General features: G+C 50.5%; 1 protein-coding gene across 1 annotated transcript in view; it reads left to right on the forward strand.

Moving 5' to 3' along the window:
- Positions 1-499: 499 nt before the first annotated feature.
- Positions 500-16,392, forward strand: part of Tmem123 (transmembrane protein 123) — a 33,195-nt gene continuing 17,302 nt past the window's right edge. Inside the window, exons 1-2 of the mRNA XM_040734724.1 lie at positions 500-898; positions 4,994-5,050. Coding sequence (XP_040590658.1) covers positions 790-898; positions 4,994-5,050 — 166 coding nt within the window. The 5' untranslated portion in view covers positions 500-789. The remainder of the gene's footprint in view (positions 899-4,993; positions 5,051-16,392) is intronic.

Genomic DNA, 16,392 nt, shown 5'->3' on the forward strand with positions numbered 1-16,392 from the left:
TGCCAGAATACCCGACCCATCCCCATCTGACCGAAATGCCAACAAAAACAAAACAAAAAAACTAGATTGCAACAGGCTGTCCTGAGCTAGGTCAGCGGACTCGGTGCAGAGAGGGGCCTAGGTGATAGGTGGAAAGTTTCCAACAGTTCTGCGCGCCGCACCACCCTGCTCTCGGAGTTGCTTCCGCACACGAGTGGAAAAAAGGAGGCGCGACTGGAGTACGAAGATCGTGATGAACTTGCGTGTGTCGGCTCTTACACAGAGTCTGACCTTCCCATACTCCTCTGCAGTCATCCAGCCTGTGACTCCCTTTCTCGCTGCTCACCACACGCACCCAAACCCCACCGGAATCTCCACCCCACTCAAAAACTTCTACACAAAACCGCCAGCCCGAGGGCAAAGAAAAGCCACGCCCCCACCCGCCTCCAAGTGCCCCGCCCCTTCTAGGCTCGGCCTCATTCCAAGAGTCACGCTCCTCCCCGCCTCCTTTGACCACGCCCTCTCTCGGGCGCGCCCCTTCTTCTCAGAGCCACGCCCCCTCAGGTTCGGCCGCTTTCCCGGCCCCTCCTCCTGTGGGCCACGCCCCTCCTGACTCTGCGGGCCCCGCCCCGGCCCCGCCCCATCGCTGCCGGGCCCTCGCCGTATTCGGCCAGTGGGGGCACCGGCGGCGGCGGAGGCGGCTACTGGGGAGCGGGACGCGGCGGAAGGGGACGCGGAGCGGTCGCGTGCGCGGGGGGCAGCTCCAGGTGCGGAGCGGTGGCCGCGGGCGCTCAGGGGCCCCGGGGAACAATGGCGCTGGGCCCGCGGGGCGCGCTGCTGCTGCCGCTGCCGCTGCTGCTGGGCGCGCTGCAGGTGCTGGCGCTGCCGGGGGCCGCGGCGGACGGTGCGGACCTCCAGGGTGAGTGCGCGGGCCGGGAGGGAGCGCGCCGGGGCGGCCTGCGTCTCCACGTCCGGCGTCTGCCGTGGGCTCCGCGGGCGTCGGGAACCGAGGTGGGGGCGGGTTCCTCCCGGCCCCCCCCCGCGGGGCCACCTGCCGGTCGAGCCTCCGGTAGCCTGTTGAGTTCCCCCGGGTGGCCCTCCTGCTCCCCAGCCCTCCCCCGGAGTTCTGCGGCTGGAAGAAAGAGCCGTGGATGGAAACGTGTCCGCTGACGGGTGCGGAAACCATTCTGGTTTTCGGATACCCGCGCTGCCTCCAGCTGCTACAAGTTTGATTCCAGGGCCGGTGAGGCTGGGTGGGGGCCTTGGGTGCGCGCGCCGCGGTCCTCCGCGCAGGTGAGGCGCTTGCCCGGGCCGAGGCCGCTGGGGCTGTGAGCCACCTGCGCGGCAACCGTCGGGGCTCCGTGGTCCGGAGCCCACGACGTCACTAAGGTCGGAACAAAATGATGCTGGCAGCCTTCTGTGTAGGGGATTTTGTTTCCCTTCGGGACCTTGACCTTTTGGACACTTTGAGAAGAACCCTGGGTTTGTTAGAATTCTGTTTTCCCTTATCACCTCCTGGAGTCCAGTCGCTACAGAAGTAGTAAACTAGGATAAGCAGCTTTAAGTGACCAAAGGCTTTGTGGTTTTCAGTTCTGTACATCAGGGTGTGCGGTGTGAGTGAGTGTGTGTGTGTGTGTTCTCATCTATGGAGAGATAACCTGTTAGTTTACTTAAGCAGATGGTTTGGTTTGGGCCCATGTCAGTTTACTTAAGCAGATGGTTTGGTTTGGTTTGGGCCCAGCACCTGCTTTTGCCGGAATAATCCTGGTGAACTAAAAAACTTTGTTTGTTTGTTGGGCCGAATTTCAATCTGTTTTGTTGAGGCAGGATCCAGTAACCCCGAAGCCCAAGCTGGCTTTGAACTCCCTACATAACTGAAGATGACCTTGAACTGCTAAACTTCTAGCTCTACTTCCCAAATCCAGGGCTTACAGGTTTTCATGACCTCAATCGCTAACATTTTATGTTTGCACTTTTGACTTGTACCTGTGGCAAGCTGTAACTGCAGACCTAATTCTGAGACAGGCTAAAGAAAGAACAAAAAGTGAAATTGTGCCAGTGTTCTGCCTTAGAGCAAATATTATGCTAATGTTTATGGAAGGAGGCCTTCATTCTCCCAACTGCCTGCTTGTGTGTACCAATAAATCGGTTTCCTCTCACGATTCGCTGACCAGAGAGGAAAGTGGAGTGCCCCTTTCTGTTGCTGACTGGCCAGAGAGGAAAGTGGAGTGCCCCTTTCTGTCGCTGACTGGCCAGAGAGGAAAGTGGAGTGCCCCTTTCTGTTGCTGACTGGCCAGAGAGGAAAGTGGAGTGCCCCTTTCTGTCGCTGACTGACCAGAGAAGAAAATGGAGGGCCCCTTTCTGGCTTTTGCTCTCATAACACTTTGTGTTGTCCAACTTTTCACTCCACCTTGTTTGTGAATGTCTCGCTAGAGAGGTCAGTGCTGTTTGAAAAACTTGAAATGCTCGGATGCCCCAGTGCCAAGAACTGGTAGAACCAATGAGTTCGGTTCTATAGACTGTCACCTTCAAACTGTGCTAAAAGGTTTTCCTAAGTGAGTAATCAACAGGACCAGGCCCCCTGGTAATCCCTGGACTTAAGAGGAACCAGCAAGGCAGGATGATTCAGTTTAAGACCAGCATTGGCTAAAAATTATAAAACAAACCAAAAACAAAAACAGGTAACTGTCTTAGAAGCCTTTGTATGCAACATGTAATTAGTATAAGCAACATTGCAATACATGGTGATTTTAGCAGCCATACTGAAACATGGCTAATATTTTCTGGGTACATTTTCTGCCGTGTTCCCCACCACCACCACAACTATGCTAAATTAAGCTCTGTGAATCACTCCTGGGATCCTCATATACCATCTCCATCAGTTGAGAAATCTGAGACTTGCAGGAAGCTAACCTACTTCCATTAAAACAAGTGATACTTGTTTGGCCGCAGATCGGAACCCAGACTCAGCCGTTTCATCACGGAGTCACATCAGCTGATGTTAGCTCTCACTGTTTTCATTCCACAGCGCTGCCGGGAATATTGTGGAAGAAAGAAAATAATGCCATGGAGCTTCTGGTTTTCAAATATTATTCTGCCTGGCATGGTGGCACATACCTTTAATCCCAGCTCTCAAGAGACAAAAGCAGGTTGAGCTCTGTGAGTTCCAGGCCAACTTGATCTAAATAGCGCCAGGACAGCCAGGACTGTATAGGGCCTGAGGAAAACAAAATAGTAGTAATTCATAGTGATGATGACGCTGCCGGGTGTGGTGGCACACACCTTTAATCCCAGCACTCAGGAGGCAGGATGAGAAGCTGTTAGCATGGACATGTCTGTTCAAACAATCAAAAACCTTGCCGTGAAATGCTGCCTCGGGAGTGACAGTGACTGATGCTTATGCAGCAATTGTACAGAGGCTGACCTCCGTGACAGAGATGTGCCCAGTGTCTTGGGCAGTGGGACAGATCACTGATTAATTAATAAATGCACAGTGAAGCCAGAAGAGGGAGGACCCAAAGGATGGCTTGGTAGAGGAAGGAGCAGCTAGTGACGTAACGTCAGGAAGATGTTGAGAGGAGAGACATAGATCTATGAAGGCTTTGGATTAAAATCAGCCCGATCCAAGCCCAGACTCATTAACAGCTGAGTGGCTTTCTCTGGGCCTCAGACTCTGCCACTGCAAAAACAGTTCTCCTGCCACAGAATGTCCAGGAGGCCGAAGTAAAGGGAACCCACCCCCATAAGCACTTACTGTCCTTGGCCTTTACTCCATACCTGCCAAGCACATCTGAATTGACGAGGACCTGCCTGAGTTCCGTCTCACAGTCACTGATAGTCCCATCCAGAGGAAGACATTTGCACAGGGAGTAGATTTAACAGCAAATATTGCAAAGCTGTTGTTGCCGACTTTCCGTTGTGTTTTAAAGGTTTGGTTTGGATTTCTGTTTGCTTTGAGTGAGGGAGTTTGTTGGAAGTGGGTTGTCAGAAACATAAACACCTTTGTTTCTCTTTACACCAGGAGTGTCTTAGAGCCGGGCTCTCGGCCTCACCTCACTAGGGCTGGTCTCTGTGACAGGAAAATTAACAGTATTACCTGAGCTCCTGCCCCTCGTGGGTTGTAGTCTGTATATGGATTAAAAAAAAATCACTAAAAAGTTGCTTACCCGAAGCATAGGATCCTCCCAACCCCCCCACCCCCGCCTTAAGGTACTAGCATAAAAGTTAGAAGACGTAATTTTCACTGAAAAATGAGAGACCTACTGAGTGAAACTAGGGGTGCTTGTGGTGAGTAGATGATCAGGAGGCATCCGCCAACAAAGAGCCTTTCCAGGATGGTCCCCACTTCCCGGGGCAGAGTCTCTGCAGGCACCTTGACAAAGCTGTGTTGTCACCAGAGAGTGGCCCATAGTCAGCACTGTGCACGTGCTTGTCACGGAAGCTCCCTGTGTTGTGTGTGAAAGACCTAACAATGCAGCCTCAAACTCACTGACAGCTCCAGGATGTTTCATAGCAACAGTGGTACAAGCAGAATTTCCTGTGACATTGTCTCCCCTCCTCCTGCCGTTGGCATGCTCAGGCCTTGCCATCTGCAGCTGTGAGCTCCCCTCCCTCTCATCTGCATACAAGCCCCGGGCTTAAAGGCTCAAGGTCTCGGCCAGACACAGATAGATGGTGGATACGCTTGAGGTAAATGGGCCTCGTTTTCTTCAAGCTCAGTTACTTCTTCAAAAAATGCAAGCCTCTCTCCCCTCCCCCTGCAGCTCAGGAAGCAGAGACGGCCTGACTGTGAGCATGTACAATGGGCTGCTCATCAGCCTGGTGGCATGTGTAAGGGAAACATTCCGCATTCTTCCTCAGGGCCCTGGCCAAGCTGTCTTTCCATGGTGTGGCGCCTCTCTGACTTCTCAGTTGGCTTCAGTGTGCAAACCCCTCACTGAAGGGCAGGGGCTCATGCTGTGTTCCAAGTCAAATCCTCAGTGCGCCTTCCTAATGCATCTCTCTATTTCTGTAGGCTCTCCAAGGGGAAACGACTCTCTGCCTCTGCTGACCTCCAGTGCTAATGTGACAGGTAAGTTTTAAGTTCGGGTTTCCTTCCGTGTAGGCTATAGCCCTGCTGGCCTAGTACTAGTGTATGTATTCAGGCTGGTGCAGGACCTGCCTGAACCCCAGGCTCCTCTCAGGAATCCCATAGCCTGTGTAAAGTATTGCCCACTATAGACATTAGCACTTGACTGTTGCTGTTGGTCTAGGAAAAAGGTGGATAACAGAGAAAAAAAGTACAGGAGGCTGGGTGCCTGTAATCCCAGCGCTTGAGAGGTGCGTGCAGGAAGATTAGGAGTTCAGGGTTGTCCTCGGCCACATAGGGACATCAAGGCAGCCCAGAATGCGTGAGAAGCCTGTTCTAATTTGCTTTCAGTTGCTGTGATAAAATTCCATGACCAAAAAAACATGGCAAGGAAACAGTTTAGTTCATCTTACAGCTCTCAGGCCACATTCCATCACTCAGGGCAGGAACTCAAGAGTTAAGAACTGAAGCCCAGCCCAAGGGGGAATGCTGTTGAATGGCTTGCTTCTCCTGGCTTGTTCAGCCTGCTTTCTTACACAGCCCAGAACCACCTGCCTGGGGTGGCCCAGGACCACCTGCCTGGGGTGGCGCCCACAGTGGGCGGTGCCCTCCACATCGACCATTAATCAAGAACAGTTTCCTGCAGACTTGCCTGTAGGCCAGGCTGACTGAGATGTCTTCTCAGTTGAGGCTCCCCTCCTCCCAGAGGGCTGACCCTGTGTCTCGTCGACCGGCACAGTCTTCATCTCAAGCAAAGCAAAAACCTACCGGGATTTCAGCACTGAGGGAAAGCATGTGGCTTGTGACGTTGTGAGTCTGCAGGCCCACTAACAAACGAAGGCCCCTGAACTGCCCGTGCTGGCTCTGGATGTGACTGTTCAGCCCGCCGTCTTGTTTCTCAGAGAGACCGTTAGTGAGCCCCTTCCCTCACACCGCTAGTTGGGGACATGAGCCCTTCTTGGGGCTCTGCACTCGCTAGCTTGAAGGTGGTATCGTGGCATAATCGGGCATCTTGACACTGTCTCATTCCCAGTGCTGACTTAGTCAGAAACTGGAAACAGTCACACATGTTGTGCTCTTACCGACACACTGAGTCTTGACTCCGGAAGTGTTTTATGTTTAATAGTCTCATGGTTACTGCCATTACGTGCACTAACGTCATTGCGCTACTTCATGGAGTGGTCTTGTTATTTTTTCCTTGTCTAACCATGTCATATAGTGGGGTTTAGGTTTCCCCTGAGTCCACTGTGTGATGCAGGCTGATCTTGAACTTAAGATCCTCCTGCCTCAGCCTCGTGGGTACTGGAGTTGGAGACTGACACCACCCACCTGGTCACAGAATCCTGTGTGGTTCATCTCAAACTTGTGTGATTTGCTCTCATTAGCTCTGACTTTCCTGCTGATGTCAGGTGATCATAGTAATGACTGTGCTGAATTTCAGCTTATGCAGCAAAATTATAGAAAACTTTTCATGGGGGAGAAAAGGCCTAGAAAGATGCCCCCATGTTTACTAGTATTTATCAACTGGGTGATAAATTATCAGCAAGTATAGTAGTAATTACTACTGAGGAGTTGAATGTTTTACATATATGTTATTAGACTGTTAGGTGGATGTTTTTTCCTGTTGGCTTATTTTTGGGGGAAAGAAAATTGTGTGTGTGTGTGTGTGTGTAGGTGTGTGTGTAGGTGTATAGGTGTGTGTGAGTGTGTAGGTGTGTATAGGTGCATAGGTGTATATGTGTGTGCGTGTGTGTAGGTGTGTATTGTGTGAGTGTGTGTGTAGGTGTGTATTGTGTGAGTGTGTGTGTAGGTGTGTATTGTGTGAGTGTGTGTATGTGTATGTGTGTGTGTAGGTGTGTATTGTGTGAGTGTGTGTGTAGGTGTGTATTGTGTGAGTGTGTGTAGGTGTGTATTGTGTGAGTGTGTGTGTAGGTGTGTATTGTGTGAGTGTGTGTGTATGTGTGTGTGTGTGTGTGTGTTAAAGGCATATTCATCATTTGAGTCTGTGTCCTATGGAGCCCAGTGGTTGTCCTCAGGTCTCTTCCTTCCTCACTCTCCATCTGTATTATTTTTATGTTTATTTTATTTATTTATAGGAGATGGCTTAGCAGTTAAAAGCTTTTGTTGCTCCTATCAAGGAAGAGCCTGAGTTCAATTCCCAGTACCACACCAGGTGACTCATACCCAGCTGTCACCAAATCCAGAGAATACAATGCCCTTGGCCTCAGCAGGCACCTGTTCTCCTCTGTGTGTGTGTGTGAGTGTGTGTGTGTGTGAGTGTGTGTGTGAGTGTGTGTGTGAGTGTACGCACACACGCTCCCCCCCCCATACACACACAACTAAATTTTTTTTAAGTAAAAGAGCGGAACTTTAAAAGGGGCGGGGAATTACATAGAGAGTGTTATGGGAAGAGTTTCTGTAACTGCTACGAAGCCGGTTCAGACTGGACCTGTGCAGTTCTTCGTGGCATTAATTACACTCATGTTCACGTGCTTGCATTTGAAGATTGCTGATAATGTGTAATGTCCCTAGGTTTCTCCTCACAGATCGTGGAGTGGAATAATCATACACTGTATGCCCACTTACTGCACCAGATGAATATTTGGATTACCCACTTGGCTTGGTGCTATTTCATGCACGAGACATTTAGTAAATAAAACATCTGAGTTTGCCCTCATGAATGTTCCATCAGGGAGGGGGAGGAAGTATAAGAGAGTAATGAACTGCATGGTTTAGATGGTGGTAAGAGATAAACTGTTAAAATACATAAGTAGGTGAGTGGTAGAGACTGACCATGAGGTCAGGTTCTTTGGGGTGGGTAGACCTGTGAGCTGAGTCAAGGTGAGATTGGAAGACAGGAGAGCCAGCCCTATCCACACCAGAGGAGAGCGCCTTCCTTCCGGGCAGGAGAAACCACTAGCATAAGCGCCACTTGCAGGTACTCTGAGGCAGGAGTGAGCCTCTTCCTCCAAAGATTATTGGCATGTCAGACTTGGCAGCAAACACCGTTACCTACTGAGCCATCTTGCCAGCCCAATAACAATGTTTCATACTTGAAAATTGTTAAGAATAGATTGTGAGGCTCACCAGAATAATGTGTGAGGTGTGGGGCTTGATTTAGCCATTCCACAATGGATCAAAACATGTAGTACACCAAAATATATACACGATTTTAAAGTTCTCTGTTTTGGTCTGGTGTTTTCAGCTGAAATCTGTAGGCACGGTGTTTGAAAACTGGGAATTCAGCCCCCATGGCCCTGTGCGTCTAACGTAGTTGCTCACTCATGTGGCCGTTGTCCCTCTTTCCTTCTCTCTCTCTCTCTCTCTTGGTTTTGTTTCTTTTTACAAAAGAAGCAAAGTGACTTTATCCAGAGCAGAAACATAGCGCAGGTCAGAGTGGGCCAGCCAGCCAGGACTGATACCGGGCCATGTGCAGAGTGCTTAGGAACCCCAGCTATCGTCTGGGACTTCCTTTGACGGAGTTAAGGGAGCAGAAGCGCTCACTAAGGGGGATCCAGTGGGCAGTTCTTTTTGTTTCGTTTTATTTTTTCTTGTTGTTGGAAAAAATTTTCATACAGTTTTTTCAGCTCACAGCCCCACCCCCCTCCTTACTGGAGAATGCATTTTAGCATCTTTGCTTTGAATAGTTTCTTTGCTACTTTGCCAAGAAGGGGAGAGAGGGAAGGAAGGACGGGGAAAGAATGAAAGAAGGAAGAACATTAACAGGCTGTGCTGGGTGCTGAGGCTGGTCTCAGGGCTCTGGGGAACTGTTTGGGCTGCTCGCTGTCCCCACTGGTTCTAGTGTCTACCCATGTTGTCTTTCAGAGGACTTACAAAGAGGGAGGGATGCTTTGGCTGCGGGTTGGGTATGTGTGGCATGGAGTCGCTCTGAGTCTCCCCTCTCATGAGGCAGCACAGGTCTCACGGGGCCGTTGGCATGTGCAGCCCCCAGCGCTGAGCACTGGCAAAGCAGGAGCTCAGATGGTTCTATTTCTCTTCTTCCTCCTCCAGTCTCTCCGGCTCCCTCTCAGGGTCTCTGGGCAGACTGTCGTTGGTACCTAAAGCGCAGTCCCCTCCTGTCTCCGCCTTTCCTGCCCGCCATTCGCCCATGAGTGCTGAACATGACGCTCAGGCCTCGCTCCTTAGCGAACAGTCCTTGATCTTCAGCGCTGTACTGGTCTGTGTCCACGAGGTGCTCTCTCCCTTTACTCCAGCTACAAAGCCAGTGCCGGAGGGGGCGGTACTGATTTCAGTCACCACTGCATCCCAGGGCCCGTGCGGGACCTGGCACCGAGTTCTTTAGGAACAGTGAGCTGTAACCAAGTGTTCTGAGTGGAAGAAGTGTGCACGCTCTCCTAGCCCTGTGCCAGGAGTCACCGGGGTGCAGTCAGAGAGCACAGAGCGCTTGTGTTTCTGCAGTTGCCATGATTAGATTCTGTGAAGAAGCAGCCCTGAGTCTTGCTTCTTCCCAAGGTCAGACTGTCCTGCTGCACAGCACTCTGGGTGAAGCCTCCACAGGTGATGCTGGGCACCCAGCAGCCTCTTGGCAGGACATCTCTGTCCTGTGCTGATCTGTGAGAAGGTAGAAAAGGCCAGAGGGGAAGGCTGTCCTGAGGGGGACAACTCTCTGTCCTAGAGAGTTGCTGAAGTCTCCCTGCAGTTTGAGATTGATTGGAGTGCAGTCAGAAGCCACTCAAAGGCGGTGGCGGGCAGTCCCATGATCTGATTGGCATTTCAAAGAGCAAGGTTGGTGATTAGAACTATTGAGTGAGTGCAGGCAGCTGTGGTGGGAGCCCGCACAGGCCGTCTGCTGACGGATAGGGATAGCAGGTGGGGGCAGGAGCACAGGCTGGTGTTCTGAGCGCAGAAGTTTTATTGTCTGGGTCAGCATCAGACACAGCCTCCACATTTGGAGATGATTTCAAAGGGAGAAATTTAAGACTGAACACTGGCGTTCACAGCAGACGAGAGACCCACCAGGCAGAGCTGTGTGAGGGGAGAAAGAATTGGGCTAGGGGAGGGACTCCCTCCTCTTGTGCTCCGTTGTCTGTGAGGCAGAGCTGACTGGGCAGTGGCAGCGTTGGAGCAGGCAGGTCTCGCTTCCTCAGCCAGCCACTTATAAGAAGGGTTCGTGTGCATCCTTGAACCCTGGAGATTGTCTGGCAGTCAGGCTGCTCATCGCTTTTTAACTTGTAACCTGAACTTCGTAGCTCGCTGCAGGCTTTGCTTACCTGTGTGTCTGAGTCTGTGCCACGTGAATGCAGTTACCCTCAGAGGCCAGAGAGGGAGTCAGATCCTCCCTCGGGAGCTCTGCCCCAGGTGGCTGTGAGCCATCCAGTGTGGGACTTGGGAACTGAACTTGGGTTCTCTGAAAGAACAGTGAGCTTGTCTTACTAACCACTATTTTGCAATGAAGAGACACCGAGGTGAATCTATTTGTTGGGGGTGGCTTACAGTTCCAGAGGCTCAGTCCATTATCATGGTGTAGGGAGCATGGCGGTGGGCAGGAGAGGTGCTGGATATGTAGGGGGGAGGGGTGGAGGAGAGATCCATGACGAGCCAGCTGAGATCTTCTGGAACCTCCACCCCTAGAGACACACTGCCCCTCCCTGGTGACCAAGCGTTCAGATATATGGCCTTTGGGGGCCATTCCCATTCCGACCACCACAGCAGCCTGGACTCCTGAGTCTTCTCTGCAGCCCATGTCAGGCTATCATCTTTAGAGCAGCCGCCCAGGCTTAGAAACGCTGACGCTGGTGCCAGTGTTTCGGAGCGGGAGGAAGCATTGAGACACCCACTGAGCAGCTGCAGTGGGAGAGCATCGGAGGGGCCGTCCCCTCCTGGGAGCTCCTTGCACAGGTCCGTGCTCAGCGTGGTGGTCGTAACTGGACACGTGAGGAGAGCACAGCGGGTTCGGCGAACAGGGGATTTGTTTCCTTGCTGGGCTGTAGGGTATGTTGCCTGGCGATGGCCGCTGCGTGGAAGCCTTCTGAAAACAGGCCTGGCGCCCCACCCACTGAGGCGTGCGAGCAGTGACGGCAGCTATAGATTAGTGTGGTGGGGTTCGCCTTTCCGGCTAACCTGTCCGTCTGATAGTCAGTCCATCAGCTGTCAAGAGAATAAGGGGAAAGCCCGTGGGGAAAGAAAGCTTCCCTGAAGTTCCAGAACTGAACCTGGAAGTTACAGAGAGTAGTGGAGATCCGCTGCTTAGATCAGTGTAACACTCGTGTTCTCGTGGTCCATCCCAGGCCCAGCCGTGAAATGTCCTGACACTTCAAAGCCAGCCCATCCCCAGTAGTCCTTCGTGACGGTGTAAGCGGAGGAGTGGAGAGAAGTAATAGGAATTTGAATCATTTATGCCTTGTTCCAGGGTACATGGCTTAAAACTTGGCCCTTTGAGAGATTCCTGTGAAGGTGGACACCTAGATTTTTGTGGGTTTTGTAAATATACATGAAGACTTTTCAAAACCATACGGTAATGTCATGCTGATAGTTTAAAAATATCAAGTCATGTTTTAGATGGCTGTCTCTAGGCCACACACTAACATTCTTCTCTAATTATTGTTCTCTGAATAATTTTTCATAAACATACTCTGCAAAAAAAGAAAAAGAAAGCAAAATTTGACAAGCCCTTTGCCCACCGAGTCATCCTACTGAGCATTTTTCTTTTTCCTCTCTCTCCATGGTCGAGCTCCCGTGAGAACAGCAAACTTCTGACTGTTCTAACCGTGTCTAAATGCCCTCCCCTTTCCCTGAACCCTTCCACCCTCTGTCAAGGACCACAGCATCCACATGTTAAAAGTCAGTTGATTTTATTATGGTTTACTTGGTGCAGATGCCCATGGAGGCCAGAAGAGGGTGTCGATCCTCAAAGGGATCAAAGTCTGGAGTCGCTGGTGGTTGTGAGCCACCCCAGTGGGTGCTCTGAGCCCAAACCCAGTCCTCGGCCAGAGCTGCAACCTGTTTTGTTTTCCTTCTCCTTTTGCTACAGAGTCTGCCTGTTTTTCCTAATCGTGTTCCCGTACCTCGGGAGTAGCTGAGCTGCTGCTGTTCACCACCTGGCCTGGCTTTAAGGGCAAACTTCAGATTTTGTGCGCGCGTCTGTGGTGCCTCTCTTGTGGCTTCTGGTTTATATCAGGTGGCACGATCCTCAGTCCGTCTGTGTCACGGGATGGTCAGGGTGTCTTTTTTATGATCGGTGGTTGTCATTCTGGTTTGGGTACACACCACGTTGACTTTGTCATTAGCGGCTGTATTGTTAGTTGTCTGCATTTCTGGTGATTGTGAGCCGCTCTTTGATATGTGTGCTTTCTTTCCTCTGGATTGAGACCCAGACACTAGTGACCTGTCTGTTGCTGACAGAATGCTAAAGTTGTCAACTGCTGTTGTTGAAATTTTACCTCCACAAGGCCTCCTAGCATTTTCCTCTGCTGTGGGGGGGAAAGGGGCGCTCCCCTGTTGAGTGCGAGTGTACTGGGAACTGTTTCTTCCTCTTGCTGGACCGAATCTCCCGTCATTGTGAAGTGGTCACATTTATTTGTACTGCTTTTGTCTCAACACATGTTTTACCTGTGAGGTTACCCTCTCGTTTAGATCCCATTTTCAGGGGATGCTGTCTTCCTTTACTTCACGTTTACATGTACACACACACTTGAACTTAGTGTTTTGTAAAGACCATTTAGCTTGATGGAGATTTGGGGTTCTGTCCACATTTAGTCACAGCCTTTTCATTGGGGGACTTGATGTATTTACATGCAAGGTTACTATTGATAGGCAGGGTCTGAGTCTAACTGTTTTGCAAGTGATTTCCTAGTTTTGTTGTATTTCCTCTCTTATAGTCGTGTGGTAGTATGCTCTGGTCCTTGTTTACTACTTTTGGGTTTACCTACTAGTCTTGATTTATGGGTTTTCTTCACACCCAAAAGCTCGAAAGAAACAAACCTTGATTGTAATTACTGTTTCAAAACTAGCCCACTGATTTCCTTAGCACTCAGGCACAGGAATAGCTGTTCACTGGTGTGCCAGTAGGAGACTATAGTGATATATTATTTATGATTTACTAAAGCTTTTCTGAGGATTCAGAAAGCAAAGTCAGCCTCCAGCTATAGAGATCAGGCAGTGGTGGTACACACCTTTAATCCTAGGACTCAGATTAAGAGGTAGATGGGTCTCTGTTAGTTCAAGGCCACGCTGAGCTACATGAAATTGATCCAGTCCTAAAGAGAAACAGCTCACACAGAGATGATCTCAGCACTTGGGATCACACGCCTTTAATCCCAGGACTCATGAGAGGTATTTAAGACGGGAGCAGGGTCTCAGAGCTGGCATTCACTCTCCAGCTTCATTGAGGATAGGAAGACACTGAGTCTCAGGACTCTCCAGCCATGATGAGGAGAGCACAGCAGTCTGGGATTGCAGTCTGAGGTTTGGTGGAACCAGGATCGCATTTCAGTCTGAGGCAGAGGTAAGAACCTAGTGGTCAGCTGCTTTGCTTCTCTGATCTTCAGCTTGAAGCTTAAACCCCAGGATCTGTCTCTGGGTCTTTCATTTATCATGCTACAGGAGACTGTCACCAAGGCTCTTACTCAGCTGCCATCTTGCTGGGAAGACCACTTTTTTAAACATTATGCAACAAGCTCTCTATCTTCCTTCAGAAAAAAGCAGGGTGAGGGTGCAGGGCATTCAGTGTTCAGTGCACAGCCCCAACGTCTGCACTCGGAGCAGAAATGCCATCAGTCCACCTCAGGAGTCCCCAGAGTCTGTCAGCGTCAACCCTGTTTTAAAGTCTCTTCTGAGATTCATGTACTCTCTTAACTGTGACCCAGTGTAAAATCAAAATCAAAAAGCAGATCACATACTTCCAACATACAACGGCACAGGATACACATCACATACTTCCAACATGCAACGGCAGAGGATACACATCACATACTTCCAACATGCAACGGCAGCAGGATGCACATCACATACTTCCAACATGCAACGGCACAGGATGCACATCACATACTTCCAACATGCAACGGCACAGGATGCACATCACATACTTCCAACATGCAACGGCACAGGATGCACATCACATACTTCCAACATGCAACGGCACAGGATGCACATTACCATTCCAAAAGGGAGGATGGACCAAAGCAAGACTGGAAACCAGCTGGGCAAACTCCAAACTGCATCTCCATGTCTGATGTGAAAACACTCTTCAGATCTCCAACGCCTTCCAGCTTTGTTGGCTGCAACACACTTCTTCCTGTTGGGGTGGGACCACCCTGCTAGCAGCTTTCCTCGGCAGGCATCCCATGGCTCTGTCTAGTGTCACCATATCTTGGGGTCTCCAAGGCAATCCAGGCTTCACCTTCACAGTTTCTCCCAGTGGCCTTTCTGGGCCTCCATGTAGGGACACCGCTGACACGTGCCTGGCCTCGGCTGCTTTCCTTAGCCTCGGAGTGAGATTCCATACCCCCTTTCTTGTATCCTTGACTCTACACTCAGAACCATGTGACCAAAGTTGCCAAGTTCTGCTGCTTGCTGGGGCTGGAGCATGCCCCGTTGTTTAAATACATCGCCTTGGTTTTCTTTTATAATGGTTTTCTTCATTGCCTAAACGTGGCTGTCCTTGAACTCACTCTGTAAACCAGACTAGCCTTAAACTCTGAAATCTGCCTGCCTCTGGATTAACGATGTACGCCACCACACTGGGTCCTAAGCTTTCTTTCATTCCTTTTCACAGGTTGGAAGCTTAGCTGGGCGGGGTCTTAGTCTGAGGTCACTATTCTCTTTATTCCATTTAGCATTAGCTTTTCCTTTGAAACTCTCTATCTTCATGTTGTATTTTTCCTTGCTCAGCTTACTCCTTTTCATTACAAATCTGCGTAAGACTGGCCACTAATAACCATGCCACACAGTCAATATCTGACTATTTTGAAATTGCCTCAGCTAAGGCTGTTAACCCAGAACCCTTCACTTTAGCCTCAGGCAGATTTTTAGCTGGGGGGCGGCAGAAAGCAGCCACATCCCTCCTCGAATATCATGCTAACATCCTTCTCCTCTAAAGCCTGTTGAGCCAGGCCCCCACAGTTCAAATCACACTCAGCACCAGTCTTCCATGGTTCACTAACATTGTCCATGGAGGCTCACTTAGCAGAATTCAGATGCTTTTCTAATCCAGAGTCCACATTCTGTAAGAACATGATCTGACCTCTCACAGCAGTTCCCCAGTTCCTGGTACCAACTCTGTCTTAGTTAGGGTTTCTGTTGCTTGAAGAGACACCGTGACCATGCAGTTCTTAGAAAGGACACATTTAATTGGAGCTGACTTACAGTTGAGTGTCATCACGGCAGAAAGCATGGCGGCACACGGGCAGACGTGGTGTTGGACAGGAGCTGGGAGCTCTGCATCTGGATCAGCAGGCAGCAGGAAGAGACAGTGAGCCACTAGGCCTGGCTTGAGCGTCTGAAACCTCAAAGCCCACCTCCAGTGACACACTTCCTCCAAGATCATGCCTCCTAGTGGTGCCTCCTAATGGACTTGGGGGGCGGCATTGTTATTCAAACCACCAGAGGGGGTCAGGGATCCGGCCCTGGTACTCTGCCCCTGACTTTTGTGCCCAGCCATCCTTGTTTTAGCTGAAAATCCCGAGGCAGGGAGAGCGTGCCAGTGGGCCCGGAGGCTTTTGCTGGCTTGTTAGAGGTAAGTAATGAAAGTTCAGATAGTTGGAGTTGCTGGTGAGTATTGCATTAGTTCCTTTCAGTTGCTGTGATACAATACCCTGGCAAATTCAGCTAAAGGGAGGAAGGGTTTATTTTGGCCCACAGTTCCCGTGGGGGGGGCACACACCTGCAGGTGCATGAAACTAGCCCAGCAGTCAGGAAACAGACTGGTCATACTGTATCTGCACACAGGAAGCAGAAAGACAGAACAGGAAGTAGAACCAGGCTGTAAACCCTCAGAGCCTGACCTAGTAACAGACTTCCTTAATCAAGGCTCTGTCTCCTGAAGTGCTACATTGGGGACCAGGTGTTCCAGTACAAAGGCCTGTGAGGACATTGCTGGCCCAGAACACCACAGCTCTAGGTGGTGGAAACCTGAGAAACCACGTCAGTGTGCTTGAGAATGGAGAGAAGCTTGAACAGGTGCTGAGCACAGGGATTTCGTAAAGTTCAAGGAGGCAGAGCATCTGAGTGGCTGTGAACAGCAGACGGCACTTCAAGGGTTAATGGAGTCCCTTTGGTTCTTACCTGGATATGGTATTTACTAGATGTGCCTCCCCACCCCCACCCTCTGCCCAGCCTCACACCGCTAACCAAGGCATCCAGCCTAGAGTAGCACTTTTATTCGTATT

This window comes from Mesocricetus auratus, unplaced genomic scaffold, assembly GCF_017639785.1.
Source record: "Mesocricetus auratus isolate SY011 unplaced genomic scaffold, BCM_Maur_2.0 Super-Scaffold_100040, whole genome shotgun sequence".
NCBI classification, from domain to species: domain Eukaryota; kingdom Metazoa; phylum Chordata; class Mammalia; order Rodentia; family Cricetidae; genus Mesocricetus; species Mesocricetus auratus.